The sequence below is a fragment of the Atractosteus spatula genome, chromosome 4 (assembly GCF_055471065.1).
Source record: "Atractosteus spatula isolate fAtrSpa1 chromosome 4, fAtrSpa1.hap1, whole genome shotgun sequence".
Classification (NCBI taxonomy): domain Eukaryota; kingdom Metazoa; phylum Chordata; class Actinopteri; order Semionotiformes; family Lepisosteidae; genus Atractosteus; species Atractosteus spatula.
Genome location: NC_142709.1, coordinates 61,555,896 through 61,576,080, shown reverse-complemented (window position 1 = coordinate 61,576,080; position 20,185 = coordinate 61,555,896). Strand labels below are relative to the sequence as shown.

At 39.2% G+C, this 20,185-nt stretch overlaps 3 protein-coding genes across 10 annotated transcripts; 2 read left to right on the top strand and 1 right to left on the bottom strand.

Annotated features, from left to right (window-relative positions):
• The first annotated feature begins 1,036 nt into the window (after positions 1 to 1,036).
• cep19 (centrosomal protein 19) lies at positions 1,037 to 3,985 on the top strand. 3 transcript variants are annotated; one of them, XM_088912455.1, is made up of 3 exons: positions 1,037 to 1,394; positions 2,038 to 2,194; positions 2,809 to 3,985. In XM_088912455.1, the coding sequence occupies exons 2-3, from the start codon at positions 2,065 to 2,067 to the stop codon at positions 3,159 to 3,161; spliced, it is 483 nt and encodes a 160-aa protein (XP_088768581.1). In that variant the 5' UTR covers positions 1,037 to 1,394; positions 2,038 to 2,064; the 3' UTR covers positions 3,162 to 3,985. The 3 variants fall into 3 exon arrangements, with proteins under 3 accessions (XP_088768581.1, XP_088768580.1, XP_088768582.1); XM_088912454.1 differs by having other exon boundaries at positions 1,338 to 1,394; positions 1,990 to 2,194; XM_088912456.1 differs by having other exon boundaries at positions 1,346 to 1,394; positions 1,993 to 2,194.
• ing5a (inhibitor of growth family, member 5a) lies at positions 3,903 to 10,388 on the bottom strand. 2 transcript variants are annotated; one of them, XM_088912452.1, is made up of 8 exons: positions 10,298 to 10,388; positions 9,272 to 9,343; positions 8,571 to 8,737; positions 8,146 to 8,278; positions 7,948 to 8,041; positions 7,172 to 7,307; positions 6,992 to 7,053; positions 3,903 to 6,871 (listed from the first exon to the last, which is right to left on the bottom strand). In XM_088912452.1, exons 1-8 carry the CDS (start codon positions 10,359 to 10,361, stop codon positions 6,832 to 6,834), a joined length of 768 nt encoding a protein of 255 aa, XP_088768578.1. In that variant the 5' UTR covers positions 10,362 to 10,388; the 3' UTR covers positions 3,903 to 6,831. The 2 variants fall into 2 exon arrangements, with proteins under 2 accessions (XP_088768578.1, XP_088768579.1); XM_088912453.1 differs by having other exon boundaries at positions 8,146 to 8,257.
• Positions 10,142 to 19,001, top strand: d2hgdh (D-2-hydroxyglutarate dehydrogenase). Of its 5 annotated transcripts, none has more exons than XM_088912446.1 (11): positions 10,142 to 10,255; positions 11,880 to 12,212; positions 12,569 to 12,626; positions 13,044 to 13,183; positions 13,547 to 13,740; positions 14,348 to 14,516; positions 15,512 to 15,655; positions 15,852 to 15,994; positions 16,680 to 16,845; positions 17,548 to 17,737; positions 18,559 to 19,001. In XM_088912446.1, exons 2-11 carry the CDS (start codon positions 11,888 to 11,890, stop codon positions 18,848 to 18,850), a joined length of 1,821 nt encoding a protein of 606 aa, XP_088768572.1. In that variant the 5' UTR covers positions 10,142 to 10,255; positions 11,880 to 11,887; the 3' UTR covers positions 18,851 to 19,001. The 5 variants fall into 5 exon arrangements, with proteins under 5 accessions (XP_088768572.1, XP_088768568.1, XP_088768573.1 ...); XM_088912442.1 differs by lacking the exon at positions 10,142 to 10,255 and adding an exon at positions 10,494 to 10,615; XM_088912443.1 differs by lacking the exon at positions 10,142 to 10,255 and adding an exon at positions 10,662 to 10,868.
• The last annotated feature ends 1,184 nt before the right edge of the window (positions 19,002 to 20,185 follow it).

Sequence of the window (20,185 nt, the reverse complement as noted above, 5' to 3'; positions counted from 1 at the left end):
AGACCAACTCTTTACATTCGTTGTACACTAAAATATGTAAGGTAGAACGAATTTTTTATATTGGTTTAAATATATTTATTTAACCTTCCGAACTAAGAATTCCTCTGTTTTATTAGCAGATGTAATTATTTTGTTATTCGTAGGCATTTTGTGCTTATTACGTTTAACAACCCTTAAGGGATAAACAGCTGAGTACAGCTGACACTGTTACACCGCTTTACAATGTATTTTGCATAGATTACGTGTCTACATTAAACCCGGAAACAAAAACTTGACAGCAACGTACGTGATTGTGTCCTTGTAAACCTATTTATAACGGTGTTCCAGCCGTGGAAATAAATTTGCCATTGCACGGATTTCATACAGATATTATTTGCGTTACTCGTTGGCGTTTCAGAACTCCTAGCTAGGTGGCGCTAGCAGTTGCAATGAGGATTATATACACCAACACACGTTTGTCAGACAGCGCTGTTCATATGGGTTGAACAGCACAGTACTTATTTTTTACAGGAAACGCATGCATGTTGAAACTAAATTCTATAAATAATTGAGAAATATTAAAGCAAGGAAAACATGATACATGTAAAATATAAAATTTGATCACATAATTACTTAATTACCTCTGGTAGTTAAATGCTTTTTTCTGCTGCGTTTTTTTTCTCTTTTACATGATTCTGATCCTCTTGTTGTATTTGTATCTGTAAATTCTATACGTTTAATAAAAATTAAAAAAAGAACAGCGCAGTACAATTCTATTAGACATTTGAATAATCAAAAGGCAAGACATACAATGGGAATTAATTAATTAAAAATTAATTTTAGCTTTTATAATTGTAAATTCCTCTGGCTGTTAAGTGTGTCTATATCTGTATCTGTTTGAATATTTTGTCTCCTTTTTTGTATTTCTGATAGTTAAATAAAAACTTGAGCAGCTGCGCAGTGATGCAGATACAGTACTTCAGCTTGTGGATGCGTGGCCTGATGACGTTTGGCCCTGACTGATGTGATGCAGACAGTCGTATTTGGACAGATTTGCTGCAGTATCTGTGCAGACTCCCTTAACAATGCGTGCAGTCAACGCAGCCAAGGAGTTGTGAGCCCACCCAAAACCTCAACCGGTATGGTGACGTTTAAAATGCCTGATTGTATCGTACACGATCATTGCAGGTAAACAAAGGTGAAGCAGCTTACAAATTATCGGTGATTTCCTCTGAAACACGGCTACGTATTGATTATGCCTGTGATGTAAAAACAACACGGATTGTTACGTCATAATAAACTGGTGCATAGTAGGCAGCTCAGGTCCTCAAAAAAAAGGTCCTTCTTATCATAGCAACGTGATCAGCTGAGAGACGCGTTTCTGCGGAGAAAGGTACTGTCGGGAGCTCGAAAAGGTTTGTAAACAAATATATTATTAATATAAATTTTAGCTTTCTATCCGCGGCTCTTTTTCTTTTCTTGGGAACATTATTCAGTGGAAATTGTAGTATTTGATCAAGCGTCAAAGAGTATCAGTTTAAAAGCGAGTGCTTTGTAAACTAGCATCGTTAAAGTTTTACGTTATTATTGCTATTAATATTAATACTCCTATCAAGTAGCAGTGGTGTTTGTTATGTTAACTTGTAAATGTAGACCTAAAACTCTCGGGGAATGCGGTTGCTGTCAGCAAACTCATCAGCCAAAGAAATCCGAAATAAAATGTATATTTAATATGTACGTGTAAAGACACATAACACCGTTATTTTGTTTCCTAATTTTTATATTATTTTATCTTAAAAAAACGTACCAAAACGTTAACGTATATCAATTCAGGCTACCGTACAGGTTGTTAGCGCCTCCAAGCGGACTTTATTACACATTATACTACAATGTATTATTTTATACTTACTGTTATAGTATATTATACGGTACAGTTACCTTCAGAGTAACAGTTTTTTTTATTTTTTCCTTTCTTTATTTCCACGGGAATTCTGATTTTGATCGGTCCAGAAGGCAGGGGATTTCCCAGCCGTGACATATCGATCTGCTTGACTCCAGATCACGAATGACGAGAAACTCCTGAAAATGACGTACACGGCCAAGAAGTGCGGGGTCCGGTTCAGCCCCCCAGCCATCGTGCTGATTTATGAAGACACAGTATCGCAGAAAGCGCGGAAGCGGATCATGCCCGTGCGGAGCTTCTCGAAGTTCTCAGGTGAAAACACGTTCAGGGAAAACGCTCCTGGACTTCGCTGCAAGGAGAAGTTCGTACTTGGTCCGGAAAGAAAAAGCATGTCTTCATATAACCCCCAGCATATGACATTAATACGTGTTTTAGTTTGGCAATATTGGTGCCTTTTCATTTCACATTTCATATATGCATCATGGATCGTGGTTGTAAGTACTAAAATATTTAAATGTCAGGCAAAATATGCATATTTCGTTCTGTTTAACTGAAAGAGGTACATGACTTCCTTACTTTGGACTGATTGTGTGACAGTAGAAATCATTGGTGTGCATGCATTTGGTGATATTTGCTTCTCTGACGAGCTTGTAAATCCGTTAATGTTAGAGAGGAGAAGAGGATCACAAGAGTGAAGCGAACTAACTACGCTCTGAGCAAAATGTTCGTCTCTTCACTCTGATGAAAATGTAGGCATCCTTTTGTCTCCAGCCTATGTAAGCGTGTTTCAGGCTCTGTGCTATATTTTTCGAGGGCAAAAAAAAATAAAATAATAATAATCCCATGAATATTTCAACTCTGGCTGCTTCCAACATTCCAGCCCTGAGAGTCTTATTGCACTTTTCATGCCTGTGTCCTTCCGGCAGATTGCAGCAAGGCGGCAGAGCGGCTGAAAAACAACGTGCGGCATAGCGCCTACCTGCAGGACGTGTCCATGAGGCAGATGGAGAGGCTTCATATGATCCTGCGAGACCGATTGCTGGGCCGCACTCTGGAGCAGAGCCTAGCCTCGCTGCGCCTGGACCCCAACGAAGACCTGAATAAGCTTGGCGACGAGGAACTGTCCAGGAAGAAGGCCCGGATGGATCAGCTCTTTGAACAGAACCGCAAAAAGAAGGATGACCCAGACTTCGTGTACGACGTGCAGGTGGATTTCCCACAGGATGAGCGCCTGGAGACGTGCAGCTGGGATGAAGAGGAATCGGATGGAGGGTTTTAGCCCTAAGAGTGGGACTGAGAGACTGGTGGATAGCACTGCTACATGGCATTTCAGATTTGGCTGATATAGTGGACAGACCTAAGGAAATACTGTGTTTTGCTGGTCAGAACATTTTCACATCTCTAATTCATTTTTAAGATTATGAACTCCATTATGTACATAAACCAAAACATATTGTGCCATAGGATATAAAATGCAATAGTCTTGTGAAGTTCAAAAAGTTCTGTACAAAACAAACATGTTGCTCGTCTTTGATTAACAGTTTTCTTGTAACACTGGGCGTATTAATGAAGAGTTAATATGTCTAAATTTGCAAAGCCCGTGTGAGAAGGCTAACAAGTGATCAAATACTTGCTGAGGGGAAAAAAAACCCAAAGTGTAACATGAGATAAGGGACAAGGTATTGAGGAAGGCAAGAACCAGCCAGATTGTATTGGGATGAAAATGAGAAGATGCTGTTAATTTAAGGATAGTTTATCTTAAAATAGCTTTCACTTTCCTTTTAGGACTTTATAGCTGCTATGACTGTTCTCTCAAAAGATGTCTGTAATTATACAGTTGTCATGTGCAATGCAAAATTCTAATAGGTGTAGAAGGATCCCCAAATACATTCTGCATGTTATTAGAATGTGTCCTGTAGTAGGGAGTGCCACAAGGGTACCAGATGGATTAACATTTTGAAAATCTAGCTATTTTTAATTAGAAATATGCAGCCTTATATCTCAAATAAAATTAATCACGTTTGTATTCCCCAAAAATACTTTATTTGTACAATATAACATTGTCTAGGTATAACAATAAAAAATACAATTTTCTATATAAAAGAAGTGTCGATCTCTATAGTACAAAGAGAATACAGACTTACTCTTTGGAGCAAAGCACAACATTAAGTTAAACCGTGGGATACATTTCTTTGATTTTATTTGTATTTTACTTGAGCACAAGTGGTCTGTGGAAATAGATATTTATGCAACATCTTCCATCATTTACACTAACCCAAAGTACTTCACAAATGTTACAGATTTTCTTTTATGAGAATGTTAGCCACTTTGTTATAAACTTTTATACTTTTAACTATGACACTCACAGGACATGCTCCAGTATGCTCCATGTCTTTATCAAGGCTGCTTTTTGGGCAGATCAATTTTTTAGTTTTAAATATCTGGGGAAAATGGATTCAACTTATAAAGAGGCCTCTGAATCCCACCCATCTTTTCTCTTTTCTTAATAATGGTATTTAGGTTACAAAGATTCTTTAAGTTTTACATGGCCTAATTCTCACAGCAGTCATCAATTAATTTTTTCTAGTTTGTATGACTACAAAATAAATTAATTACATCATGTATTATTATTTATATATTCACTGAACATCCTGCCAAATAAAATTGATTATTCACTACTTAATTAAAATGCTGGGTTTTCTTGTACACATTATTAAATTCAAACTACATACATTTTTAAAATTAAATTACTGGTACCACCTTACCAGCTATAACCTTTTCCCCCAAAAAGTAATGTACAGTACATTGAATATGGATTGGTCAAATTTACATAGAAGAAAAATGCCAAATTACTGAAGTTTAACAAAACACTGCACTGAAAGGTTTGGCAGGCATAATATTAAAACAGATTATGAACAGTAAATATAATGTATAAAGGCCATTTTAAAGTGTTTCAATCCATCCCCGATTGTAGTTCTGATAAATTTCTGAATGTGCCCTTTATATGGATAATACCATTTACAGGTTTCAAAATAATTCTGAAAAGGTTTACAAGCATTTTAATACTAATTTGGTTTTGGACATCAATAATGATCATAGTTTTGTCCTCCTAGAAATGTTTGTTTTAAAATCTATATGGTTTGACATATTGATGCCTGCTACAAAGGCTAACTTAAGTAATGGATGTACTCCATATATAAATCTTGATTTCCTTGTCTTGATGTAGACATGGTTCGTAACTGTTCATTACAGGACTTGGGTAACATCTTACACTTGCCTGTCTAAAATAACTTTAAACTTAAGAGGACATAGAGGACTTCTTTTACACAGCCTGTTGAGCACAAATTTTGAATGACCAAGTATGATCAGCATCTGTGAAACCAGCCCAACTGGTCCTGAAAGAACCAATGTCATAATCTAGCAGCACATACTACAGACTGGAATATTATTCTATGATGACTGTTTATTTTTGTTTACAACAATTAAAACACTGTAGTTACACATTTATATAAATATTGTGCCACCTCTTCAAACAAGACAAACTGTACAGCATCCCTTACTTTTTTAAAGTAAGATTCACAGTTCTTAAAAAACAAATCCATCTCTACATTCATTTAAGATTATATAGAATGAGTTTCAGTTAATAGTTCAAGCAGCAGATTTTTCTTATTTTTGGCATGGATTCAGTGCATGTTATTCATTATAAGACTTTCTACAGTACTCTTCCATCTACAATTTTACAATATGCCATTATATACAGTACAACTCTTAATTGCAGATCATCGTGGATCAAGGCCTGTGCTCGTAAATAAACGGATCTTGTATCTGCTCTAATCTCAACTAATTATTTAACAATAAGCTTAGTCAGATTTTTAAACTGGGTGCTTTCTATAACCTATATTTACATGAGCTAGGAATGGTTCATCTTAAAAAAGACAATTACTTTTTTGGAAGAAGTTAATTTTAAAATCTGTATAATAAAAGGAGGTACCCTACTGTATGTCTGATATTAAAAACAAATCTAAAACTTAACCCAGTATTCCGTTAACAAGGGTTAATTATAAACTCGTAGCAGTTCTTTAAAAAAAGCCCACTCTGAAAATCCTTACAGTACCTACCAATTGTTTGCTTTAGTTACGTTGGCAATGGTTATATAAAAGCTCAACAATTACTCACTACAACTTTTAAAGGTGACAATATGCACTTTCCATCAATAATTTGAGCATTAAAACGCAATTGCTCATGTCCAGAAATATTGAACTTCAGTAAGGGTGCTGAAGAATGCGCAGGAGGGCTTTTACCAAAAGTGCAAATATGACTAGATGTTGACATGCCAAAAATTAGTCAAATCTCTCCAAAAGATTTTACAGTTTCAACAGTTACCATTATAGAACTGTAACGGAAGTAAATTAATTCAGTATCCTGGAACCACTCATATGAAGACTAGGAAAAAAAACTTTTTTTTTTACTACAGAGCTTGTGCACGAATAAAAAAACAGAAGATCAAGATCAAGCTAGTTGCTCTGTGGATGGAATCACTAAAATCCATTTTATTTTTGGCTCAAGCTGGATTTGAACAATTTTCTACCTGCTGAATTTCGGCAGGGCTAAAAAAAACTATGGTATTCTTCACCTGTGAGGTAGGTCAGTGGAAACATCCAAAACACTGAAACACAGACCTTTGATCGCTTCAATCTTAAGCTAATGCCTGTCCTTACAAATATTGGGTTCTTGTGTCTTAATCAGTTTTAGTCTGAGGTGTCATTTAGGGTTTTATATGGTCCAATGGACAAGGTCTGATGCATACTTCAAGTCACTAACAAGGGATTTAAAAAGACCTTGATGTTATGACTGATCCTATGAAAAATATGGTCAAGGAAAGGGAAAATATGTATATAAATTATACTATATAAACAAAATATAATCTTTCTCAAAAGGTAATCCAATTCTCATTTTTTCTTTCTGTCCTGGATACAGCGAGGACAATACCTGAAATTAACAAGAAAAAACAAGTCATTAACAAAACTTTACATCTAAAGCACAAAAGAAAAAATCATTATATCATTACTGCTAATGAGGATAAAGTTTAAACAATACATTTGTACATACCACTTCCCTTTTGGCTTTGTAGTAAGATCAACACAAGCAAAGTGAAACCACTCTATTGGACACTGATAAGAGGAAAAAAAAAAAGCATTTTATTTTTTAAAAGTCAATAATTTAGTACTAATTGAATAAAGATTTTGTTGATGTAATCTATTAAATGTTGCATGTAAAAAACATCCTTACATCCGGGTTATCACATCCAATCATTTCTCCATATGACACTTGGTGACACAGACAGTAAGTAGGCTCATTGGGATCAACAGGCATATCCAAGACGTCAGAAGGATGCACAGCTAGAATAGAATCATTGTAGTCTGGGCTGTGAAGATACAAACATGAGAAAAACAAATCTAACTAAAGAGTCATTCTGAAAGAAAAGAACTTACACAGAGTGTTGAAGCCAACTGATAGATGGGGATTATAAGGAGGCCATGGCTGCTAATGGCCAGGGTGAGATTTGTCCAAGACATCGAGGTAACAGCCCTACTCTTTTCGAGAAATGCCCTGGGATTTTTAATGACCACAGAAAGTCAGGACCTCAGTTTTATATCTCATTTGAAGGAGGATACCTTTTTACCCATATAGCGTCCCCGTCACTATACTGGAGCGTTAGGACCCACAGACTGCAGGATGAACACTCCCTTCTGGTCCTACTAGTACCTCTTCCAGCAACAACCTTAGCTTTCCCAGGAGGTCTCCCATCCAGGCTCACACTTACCTAGCTTCAGTGTCAAGTTATAGGGTGATATACCTCATAATTTTCACAGCCACCTTTTTTCAAAACTAGTGCTAGGAATGCAGTAATTTATGACATTACTTAGCACAAAAGTATTTTTGTTTACTTTCTTCATTTGTAACATCAAAAATTACTCCGAAACATACTGCAAAACTTCCAAATGGCTTCTCTGTACAAACCCCTCAGAACACAACCTCTTGTTCCAAACTCCACAACTACATACCTGTTCTTCATTTTTTTCTTCTTGGGGGAGTCATCATCAGATCCCTTCCTACCTCTCCCCCTCGACCCCCTCTTGTCCTTTTGACTCCTGCCCTCTGCACAAATGCAAATATGAGTTAGGTTGCACTGCATTTTAAAGTCCATTGGGTGGTAAAAATTCTAAGACAAGAGTAGACCAAAAAACATCCCCCCTCCTTACTCTTTAGGCCTCTTCCATCAGGACTCTCATAGCCGCTCACTTCCAGCTTCTCCTTCAGATCTGCCTCAAAGCGTGCAAGGTCTGCATCCAGCCTCCGAATGTGCTTATCCACCTGGTGAGACAAAACATGTTTCTACTACACTTTATTTTAGCTAAACTCGGGACACACAATATATTCCAGAAAGGTTGAACTGCTCTACCAATACCATTTCCAATAGCAGTCTGTTATTTAACTCTTAAGAGTTTGCCCAATCCTATGCTGACCAGACCCAGCATTTTGTTTCATCTGTGATTTTACAGGACGAGGTTTCAAGGTGGTACAGCTACTGATGACCAAAGGATCTGGTCAGAACCTTTTTTTTTTACTTTTGTAACAGTGCCAATGGCTGAATACAATTTTATAAAAAGAAAACAGAAATACAAACCATTTCGTATGTCTGCATGGCAAGCTGAACCTTGTCATCACTGTATTCTTTGCATTTGTTATAGGCTGAATGAATCTTCTGTAAGTGCTCCACTCTCTGCTCTGAAGCCAGGTTCCTCACATTTGCAATATATTCTGCAGCCAGCTGGTCTATTTCTGCCTTCTTTTCTGAAGTAATACGAGAAAACACAACTGAAGGAAACAGCTTACGTTATGTAAGGATATTCCAAATATTACTAATACCATAAATGCTGTAAGAATCTTTACACCACAATTGTTAAAAATCACTGATTTTTGCATGTTGTAACAAATTATAAACACAACCAATATTGGTGTTAACTGAAAGACACAAATGTCACCATTTAAACACACATGTGCATGAAGTTTCACTATATAAAACATATTTTATTCCCACTAAAGACAATTCAGGACATCCAGAAATATTAATAAAAAACACAAAAAACAACATTTTGTTTACAAGTTTAACTATCTTTAGTACTTCGGTAATCTCAAATATATTTTAAATAAAAGTAAATTTCACTTAGTACTTTATTTATATTAATAACGTACTCAAACATTATCTACAAATACTGTACATGTTCCTATGTTTGCATGGGAGTTACTGTGCTTTAACAAGCCTCCTGCCATACAGGATTACGGCACTGCTATGATGTCAGAAGGTTAGCGATACATTTTACATACCTTCTGTCCTATTGTCTAACTCTCGCATCAGGGTGAAGTTCCTCTGTAGCTCGCAGGGCAGGTTTTCAATACCTAGGATACACAAGAGGACAATGGCTGGAAGCAAAGGCTTATTTAGTCTAACGGGAAACGGGGCGTGAAAGAGATTTCAAGCTTTCTGGGGGATAATGTATTTGTTCTTGAGCAAACACAAACACTGGGCATTTCCCTTCAATGTTTGCCCTTTTTATGCTCCTGTCATCCTGCCATGTTTTACGCGGCTGGAAACGCACGCTTTGGAGTTGATATTTTGCATCCCGAATCCGCACAACAGCACAGCTCGCCTGGCTTCTTAAATACGACGACTGAGGGAATACATGCAGACTGCACATTTTGAAACATACGTCTTTGGCGGGTTTCATCACGACGCGCAACCTATCAAAACCCTGGCAGAGAACAAGTGCTTCCCGCTGTGACTTTTCTAACCAGTGGCCACGGCTGGAGAGAGCCCGGTCCGTGTGACGCACTTTTAAATCAAACATCCCGCTCTGCCTTATAGAAGCGGGTTATTTATTCCAGTATCCTACACCAACACGGGATTTGAACAGCAGCCTAAGAGAATGCGACATATACTTTCTCAATATCCGGGGACTTGGGGGGGGAAAGCTAATTCCCCTGTTAACGTGACGAAGACTTCAAAAAAACTTAATTACCAACTTCCGCTGTGCACTAAGGGCTTCCTGTTCACCCGCGTAAATACACGGCTGTGTAAAACGGAACACTCCCCGATCACACACGATTAAATCAAGACCTCTGATGTTTTTCCCGGAGGTTACTCCCGCAGAGTTTCACTCACGACATGTCCAAGGGAACGTCATTTAACTACCAACTTGAGGGTGCAAGCTCTTTTGCGGGTCTCCTGTCGAGCGATTTCTTCCGATTGCGTATGGCTCGGTTATCGTCCTCAAACAAAACAACAATAATGCTACAAGACTACAATACCCCGTAAGCATGAGACCGCTCGCGTGTCGGTATTTAGCTACTTACTATCCAGGTAGTGCTCTAGATACATTGCCGTCGCCATCTTTTCAGTTTCCCGGAGCATAAACATGTATTTTTTTTAATCCAGCCCGCGTGAGGCGTACAGTTCGCTGCCCTAATTAAATATTCATTACTTCCTTTGCTCTGATAGGCCCCAGAGGAGCAGAGGCGGATGGGCAGACCTGATTGGGCAAAACGGGGGCCCGGTGTGCTCGTAATATTCATAAACAGGAAATTGTCCTACGGACTCGGCGTTGAAATTCGCGGTGTACTGAAGCGTATTGCAGCTGGCTGGATGTTTTGAGTGTCGCTCTGCACAAACAGGTACTGTATCTATCTCTGTGACCATTTCCTGGATAGAGTGCTTCAGCGACACGCTTCCTTCAGTGTGGTATGACCCCTACGGATTAACGGAGCAATGTGAACCCAAGGACTGGTCATTTTGAGTGAGCTGTGACGGATTTGTGGATATTCGGGATGTTTTTTAAAAACACAGACATATCAAAACAAAGTATAATGCTCTTGCTTAAGAGCCCTTGCTTGTAGTCTGTGTGTGGATAGCACCCTTTAAATCCAGGTACCGATACTCGGTAGCTCCGTAAATCTTAAACTTTTTTTCCATTCCCTTGGAAAAATGAAAATGTGCAAAGATTCAATTTTATAAAAATATCATATAGCGGCTCAATAGATAAGATGGTGTTGTGATTTGTTACACCACTGTGATGGTAAGGCTTAACATAATTAATATAAAAAAGGACAAGGTAACTTATCTGGATTTATTTGTCTTCGGCCCCATAGCCAGTAAAATCTATGTTTAGTTTATCCAACAGCTACCGAACAGGGATCACAAACTCTAGTCTGCATGTTTTTTTGAAGTTGGAAAGGAAACGGAATGTCCAGTTAATCTGTAATTGTTGAATGCTGGGTCTTTCAACAGCTTGGTTAATCCAATGGCGGTGGTACCTTTTATAATCAAAGTGATGTTAATATAAAATCTTAAATTAAAATCTTAGTCATTCCACTCTTGGCTTGTCTGATACCAAAAATACTCTTTGGGGTTTGTGTGAACTTTGAAATGGATCTGTTTCCCCGGCAATAAACTGGAGTGCAGAAATGGATCAGATGAAGTACAGCCCCCCCATTAACAAGTTTTGTGACCCTATAATAAAGATGACACAACAGAAACCGAGGAAGGGACAGTGGTTAACTTTGCTGCCATGCATTACTGGGGCCCCGCGTTCATTTCCAGACTTGGGGTGCTATCTGCAGGTTCACAGGGGTTTTGCGAGGTGCCCTGCTTTCCTCCCACAGTCCAAAGACATACTGGTCTGGTAGGTTAATGGGCTTCTGGGAAAATCAAACCTGGTGTGAGTGTGTGTCTGTGTGTGCCCTGCAGTGGACTGCTGTCCTGTCCAGCGTGTACCCTGCCTTGTGCCCCTCGTTTGCTGGGTAAGGCTCTGGCTTCCCCGCAGCCCTGAATTGGACGAAGGGGTTAGAAAATAAAGGCTCTTCTGACTTAATTTTCTAGTGTGTGGGGGAGAGGTCTCGGCATGGCTTTTAACCTGGCTGTGCTGCTGTGTCCCCGCAGGGTCCCCAATGGCGGCTCTATTCCACGGTCTTCGCAGAGTGGCCCTGAAAGTGAGGGCACGCCGGGCGCTCTATCGGGGTCCAGTGTCCTCGATCCTCTGCAGGGGGAGAGGGCTCCCAGTCTGCGGCGGGAGCCCAGAGCGCCGGTTCTACTCCACACAGGCCCACGGGGGGACAGGCGGAGCCACGCAGGCCTCTGCGCCAAAAAGGCTCCCCTTTGCCACCATCTCCCGGGAGGACCTGGCCTTTTTTGAGCAGCTGCTGCCAGGGAGGGCCATCACAGACCCTGAAGTGCTGGAGTCGAGCAACGTGGACTGGCTCCAGTCCGTACGAGGTGAGGCGGGGTCTTCGTTCGTCACTTTAAAACGTGTTCGGGTTGCAGACGATTGGTTTAACATCAGGCATGTGTCAACTCCAAGCAACAGTGATGCAATGAGATTTAGATTGTTGACATTCTGATTGAAAAGAGACAGCATTTTCTTTTCTGCGGCTCCACTGTGGTGCACGCACAGCTAGCGATGTGCAGATGCAGTTGCTCTGGTTGTACAAGAGCATTCGATATAAAAACCTTTTTTTTTTCCAGTGGAGAATTTCTGCATCTCCTCCCAGCGGTGTTTAGGTGTTGTATGAATGCAGGTGTACTGCAGTGAGAGAGAGCGGGGAAGCTGAATGTATTTCTTTTGCCTCTAGGCTCCAGTGAGCTGCTCCTGAGACCTCGAACAACAGAAGAAGTCTCTCATATTCTCAGGTATGTTCTGCAAGAGTCCTCACAGTGAGGTTGTCTACAGGCAGAAGTGGCTTTCTCATTATAGTCTTTTCTTTTTCTATATGTTTTGCTTTATTATGCTTACCTGAAGTTGTTAATACACAAAACTGAGTGAAAGTGAAGTGAAAAAATAGCAGGGCACAGATAATAAAATTACATCTGTTTTGTTTGCCAAAATAATTTTGTTGACTAAAGAGAAATATAGGAACTATGTGTCCACGCCATGTTAAAACATTAAATCTCTTTTAGAAAAAGCAGATATCTAAGCATAATGGTAAATCGTCATCTGACAGTGAAGCTGATTGCATATGAAAAGCATGGCTGCTGAAAGGTTTGTTGCCCGACAGATTTACCTATGTGATTCTGATTGCACAGTGACGGGCACCTTTGGTCCTTCAGGTATTGCAATGAGCGCAAGCTGGCAGTGACACCCCAGGGTGGTAACACAGGGTTGGTGGGAGGCAGTGTGCCCGTGTTTGACGAGATCATCCTTTCCACAGCCCTCATGAACCAGGTCCTGAGCTTTGACAGCGTGTCTGGTTAGTTCCATACTATACAGCTGGTCAAACAGTCAAGTTAGTGATATCTATAACGCATCAAACAAGGAGTTGTCACTGTTCTGTGTTCGTGTACGTGGTAACCACTGTTTCATTAAATAACGTCTGAAAAATCTTCTCGGGATAAAGAGTGGAAAATTTGTTATCCCTGTGTACTTTCATGACAAATTTATAACACCTCTCAACACATCAGAAGTAAATGAATACCGTATATTCATTTTTCCAATGTGTATTAAAGATCAGCGAATCCGTGAGCTTGAATTGTACAGATTTGAAGACTCTATGAGCTCAAGCGCCAGCTTATAGTTGCTCATCTTAAACCAAAGCCCACTCCTCGCTGTCCAGGCACCCTCACTTGCCAGGCTGGCTGCGTGCTGGAGAACCTCTCCAGCTTTGTGGAGGAGAGGGATTTCATCATGCCCCTGGACCTTGGTGCAAAGGGCAGCTGCCACATTGGGGGCAACGTGGCCACTAATGCCGGGGGGCTCAGACTGCTGCGGTATGGCTCCCTGCGAGGCACGGTGCTGGGGATGGAGGTGGTGAGTTACCCCGGTGTTCCAGTGGGGTGTACGGGATGTCAACATTGTCCCTAATTTGTTTGTACAAGTCGGATGGTCACCAGCGCATAAATGGGTATTTGCTGCACCTTTTATACCAATCTGCCAAATTTTGGGGAATTCAGTATGGCTAAGATATCGCCAGAATGACAATATCTTGACATTTTCCCCAATACATACAACCTCCTCAGCCTAATAGTATGGCGCGTACCTGAGATTGAATGGGCATTTGTCAACCAGGGTCTTCCCCGTATTTGGCTAATCACTGGCTCCTGTGATTTATCAAACCCCTTCAGACTTTGTAGTGACGTCAGTGAGAGACGTCCCACCAAGTCTCCGTTCAGACGCTGTTGAGCTTGCCAGAGAAAAATGGATCCAGCAGCTGGGCTCTTGGGAGGAATCTGTTGGTCCTCATTCTCATTGTGTTGTTACAAGAGTAAACCTTGTAAATGAGTCCCAAAATAATTTGCAATTCCGAATTTGGTTAAGGTATTTTCTAAAAGACAAGTTTAAGAGAAGTCAGGGTTGAGAATTCAGACTTCTCTCAGGCCTGGTATGTGCCCCTCACACAACGCTTTGTTCTGTGCAGGTGCTGGCCAATGGGAAGGTCCTGAACTGTCTGACAGGTTTGAGAAAAGACAACACGGGCTACGACCTCAAACAGCTGTTCATCGGGTCAGAGGGCACTTTGGGGGTTATCACGGCTGTCTCCATCCTGTGTCCACGCAAACCAAAAGCGGTCAACCTGGCCTTTCTGGGTGCGCTGTTAATGGTGTTTAATGTCCAGTAAGACGAGCATGTACATTGCGAACTCCCTTACCAACAGAACACTGATACTCCGAAGCTCCAGACATCATTGCTTATGTGTGTATTCTTATCTGATGAGTGTTAGGCTGAGTGTTCATTTTTTCTTTGATCACTGCAAGCCTATTGGAGTCAGTCTAAAATCCATCTTAAGAAAAGGTGTGTGCAAGAAAAAAATATTTTCTAATTACTACAACAGTAGCAAATCAATTTTAGATGGTAAAACATTCAAATGTTTTTTTCCCAGAGGTATGTAGTGGCTCTGGTTATTTCAAAGTTTTCTACTGGACCTCTATACCTGTGATAATGATAGGTTTTCCACATTTTCTGTTCTATAATGGATACAGTGATGTGGTTCATATTTCATACAGCTGTCCTTCATATTTCCAAACTAGAGTTCTGGTTTATATACACCTTTTAAAGATATGCTGGTTAGTTTAATTGATGTCTCCCTTACGATGGACATCCTGCAGTCCCACCTTGAGCTCTGTGCTTCTAGAATAGACTTGCATCAGTTGTGAACCTCATGTGCTATGCATGTAGCAGATGCATACATTTAAAAAAAAATTCAGTTTCCAAACTGATCATGAGAACTCCCTCTAAGATTATGAATTGTTTTCAAGGTAACTGTGATGGGATGACACTATTTTAGCCCAAGTTAGGGTGCTGGGATACTATAGTTATTTCACCATGAGTCCAAGTCCTGCATCATTGTTCTGTAAAAGGTGCCTTGGTCTTTAATACCAGCACTGGGGAAAATGCCCTCTGTCACCAAAGATGTGGATTTGAAATTTCTAGTCCAGAGGACAGAGTGCTAACTACTGGCATCTACAAGCTAAAATTCCAAAACAAGTAAAGGATATTTCTGCAGGATATTGTTTAAATGTTGTTTATATTGTAATTCTGTGCTCTGAGACTGCCATTTAAAAGTCTTTCCTCATGATTTTAGGCTGCTCCAGTTTTGAACAGCTGCTGGAGATATTCCAGTGCTGCAGGGGCATGCTGGGAGAGATCCTCTCTGCTTTTGAATTCTTGGACAGTGCCTGTATGAAACTGGTGGAGGATCACTTGAGACTGACCAACCCCATTAAAGGTAATAACAAATCTAGTGATCCGAGTATAATTAATATTGCATAATATTGTCATTATATTTGACACCTCTGTTGTTTGGACATAAAATAATAATAACAGTTCCAATGTCGGATTGGTAGAGACATGATACTAGTAGTATCAGAAGAGTGTGGACATTTTCGAGTTATTCCTCAATGGAGCATCACCTTCTTACACAGAGAGTTCATTTTATATTGTGATTGAGACGGCGGGCTCCAATGCTGCCCATGATGAAGAGAAGCTGCACAGTTTCTTGGAGGAGGTCATGACCTCATCACTGGTGACTGATGGGACAGTTGCTACAGAAGAAATCAAAATCAAGGTAATCCTACCCATCTGTCTGTTGGGAAAACATCATATTATTGGTAACCTTGTGTGTAGATGTAGTTCTCGTAACATTAGCAATTTAGGCTTTGATTCCATAGCATTTACCATCTGTTTAAATATATATGTTCTTAAGCAACCCCATGGAGCAAAAATTGTTGTTAGGTGGCATATCAAATCACTCTATATTCCATGTTTGTACAGAAGATTGTTTATATATTTTAATTCCTGAAAACAATTTGTTCTTGCTTCTCCGTTGAATTCATTTATGCCAGAGGACAATCTTCCTACACAATAACTTACTAGATACTAATGTGGAAGAAAAAATTAAAAGTAGAAGATATCAGTAAAAATACAGGTGTGTTCTGACTGCAGTCTTATTCTAAATCTAGTTGACTAACAATACTCTTGGAAGAGAACTTATTCCTTCAAAAGTAATTTTAACTACAGCTTTTTGTTTACCTGTTAAACCTTTTCATATTTCTGTGGCTCTCTTAGAGTGAAAGAATTATACCACTTTTAATAAAAATGGTAGCATTTACTTAAGAACGATTATTCTTATTTAGCGAATTTAGTTTGTTTGAAATGACGTTCATTAATATGTGGCACCTCAAAAGATTGAATTGAGCGTGCCGTATCTGTCACACAGATGGAGTGATGCAGCCCTCTGTTTGACTCTGCAGGCGCTCTGGGCTATCAGGGAACGAATCACAGAAGCCCTGAGACACGATGGCTACACTTACAAATACGACATCTCACTGCCTGTGGAGAAGATCTACCAGCTGGTAGAGGACATGCGAGAACACGTAGGATCGAGGGCCAAGAATGTTGTTGGCTATGGACACCTGGGTAAAGTACTTGTAGCTACTCAAGTCAGACCTTTGTGAAATGTTGCTAATGCAAAATGAAGAAAACAATACTGGACTGATTTTTATATACAAACATATTGTACCAAAGTTTTGGAAACAGCAGTGCATTAGAAGTCCCTGTACTGCAGAAAGCACAACCACTACGGCAGTATTACTCTCTAATTTGATTACAGGAGTATGAATAATGAGATATACAGTATGTTCACCGTCACTCTCCGCCGTCCAGGGAATTTCTTTCTGCAGCGTGGGATTAAGAAAAACAATCGGCAGTTGGCTTCACTTAAAAATGATGTTGCTCTTTTCCTTTTGTCCATTATCTTTAGTGTGAAATTGCATGTGATGTGTAGCAAGTCTATACAGCCAAGCTCACATGATTAACTGGGGGCATTAAATAGTTTTATCCTGTCTGGACAGACATTCATGTAATGCAATCTCACATGACTGAGTGAATAGCTTATTTTAAAAAGTACAATTTGATATGGAAGAGTATATGTGATATGTGAGAGTAGATGGAATTAGTTTGGAATAATTTTAACAGATGTATGATGGATGAAGCCACCATGTCAACTGCACCCTGTTGGTAAAATAAGGAAATTGTTTCGATATTACATTTTGTCTGGTAAGGACATTCAGTTTTTGATGGCCTAGTGTTCTTCTCATGTGACACCTTACTGTCTCTCAGGGGATGGAAACCTCCACTTGAATATCACTTCGCCCTTTTATGATGCTGCTTTGTTGTCTGCCATTGAGCCATTTATCTACGAATGGACTGCAAATCATCGTGGGAGCATCAGTGCTGAGCATGGCTTGGGTTTGAAGAAGAAGAACTACATTCACTTCAGCAAGCCTCCTGAGGTGGTTCTACTCATGGGGTACATCAAAGCCATTCTAGACCCAAAAGGAATCCTCAACCCTTACAAAACCCTGCCAGACACTGTGCCATGACAGAAGGACAGGACGCTCATGTTTCTTGCTAATCCTTTGTGCTCTGCTTCCTTCCGTCCTGTTAATTAAATATTTCACTTTTGAGAAGAACGTACATGTGCTTTGCTCAATAACCTTCTGCCATCACCAGCTGTCTTCTGGTAACATTAGCAAAAGAAAATATTGAGTAGAATGTGTCTTTCAATCAGAATGATCAGTTCTAATGGAGATGGGACAGAATTCAGTACTGCTGAATGCATCTTCATTTAAATGCCGTTTACATTTTTTTTTGGTACAAATCCATTAGATTCCTGATTTAAGAAAAGTTAAGTGCTTACCAAATATCATTACTTTATTGTGGGTACAATGCAGTGAAGCATTGGCTTTGAGATGGATAAACTGCATCACAGAATTGTAATATTCTTATTCTGAAATGTTTTACAAACCCTAGAGCCTATTTAATATTAAGTTAAAAAAACTGCAGCAGAAATATGGCACTATGAATAAATGCAAAACGTATAGGAAAACGAATAAAACTATTGAAAAGCCCAACAATACTATGAAAAATAAATTTCCTCTGTTTTTAATTTTCATTGAGTATTGGGGTGAGGTTCTAGTTCATATTAAGTTTTTCAAAATGATTGATTTAGCACTGTTTTCTCAACAGACATCAGAGCCACACAATAATAGACTAATTTGTTTAAACTTAACTGAACAAAAGAACAGAATGATTGCCATTTACAAATGATGACAATTCCTTCTCTTCCAGAGGTTCCAGGCTGAACGTCTCTTGTTATTTGATGGGATCTAATATATTCAAGACCAACAGGGGGAATGCTTTAGAGCTGGTTTGCTTTTCCTGCAGGGTATTTGGCGATTATTTTAGCATCCAGTACATCCTGGTATATACATGTTGGATACGCCAATCTGTGCTTCCAAACACCCTCACAGTGCAAAGGGAGCTTGGATGCAGGCTGTGCCAGTCTCAAGATCACTCCTCCATTGGTGAAGCTCGCAAACAGTGCGTCTCAGGCTTCCACATTTTCACTCACAGCGTTTAAGCCACTATTTATGAGTAATAAGTGAATTTCTTTTATGATATGATTTTTAAGCCACATTTCCTTTCTACAGTGTATGTTGTGATTCAGTTATGCATTGATTTTGAAATATGATGGTTTGTTACACTTGATGGTGATCCATAATGTACAGCTGACATTCCAAAAACATAGGAGACTCTGTCAAAGGGAAAAGGAGGACAAGTTGGGGTTGCAGTGCTGTGAACATGTCTTTATTGCATGTAGAAAAATCAAATAAAGCAACATAAAAATGTTTATTCAAAGAAGTGTACCTCTTAAACAAGGACAACTATTTCCTTCAAGAGCTACTATAGAAATATTGTCTTCATTCATGTGAAAACAAGAAAGGTTGTGACTCTAGTATCAGAAAAAGGGAACTTAAACTACAGTTAACCAATAGTTGCATTATATGGCCCTTTTATAATTTTTAAGATGGCAAAGAATGCTTCTATTTTATGTTTAAGAAAGTACTATACCCTTTCTCTGAAGTGTTCCTAGTACTGTAGAATACCACTACAGTTGATTAACAAAGCAGCCCGATAGTTTCATCTTAAAGAATGTAAATTGTCAGCCTTATTTCATTTCCTAGATCCACTATGTTCAGAGGCATGAAAGGCACCTAGCAGCTGTTTTCATACTATAATAAAGAATATGAAAATTTTAATTGTGGGTAAATTCAAGTAACATCTGTTTCTTCTTTTTTCCCCTTTGATCTCACTGGTTGGAGTAGTGCTGATCCGTCGGTTGTTGAGTAAACATTTTGAAAGTAATGAGTTGAGAGAGAAACGAAAATAAACTGAACAAGTGTACCTCAAAACAAATTTCAGGAAGGCACGTGCCTTCTTGTCAGGTACATCGAAATGCTCCAGTGAAAATATAAGTTCCCCTTCCAACGTTTTCTGGGAGGATTTCAATTTCTCAATATTTGAGAAAGAAAAAAAAACCTTTTATGTTTTGTTTGAAAGCAACTTCATATTGACCAACTGAAATTGTTCGTTGTTGAAAAAAAATGATCAAAGCAATCCATGTTGACATTAAATAATCCCTTAGCAGCCTGCTTAACTGCATTGTTAAACACTTTTTCTCTATACAGTATTCACATCAAGTCTTTTAGTGTAAGATACATGCCATAACAGTACATTCGGTAACTATTGCTTTCATAGTTTCTCCTTTATCAATCTTCCAGTAAGTAGACAAAAATGTGCCATTTACCATACCCTTGGCTGCCTTAAACAGAATGAAAAAGCAGCACAATAAGTATTCTAATAAGTTGAAGATGTGCACAATTTTCATTTGTGAATATTACAACATTGAGTTGAA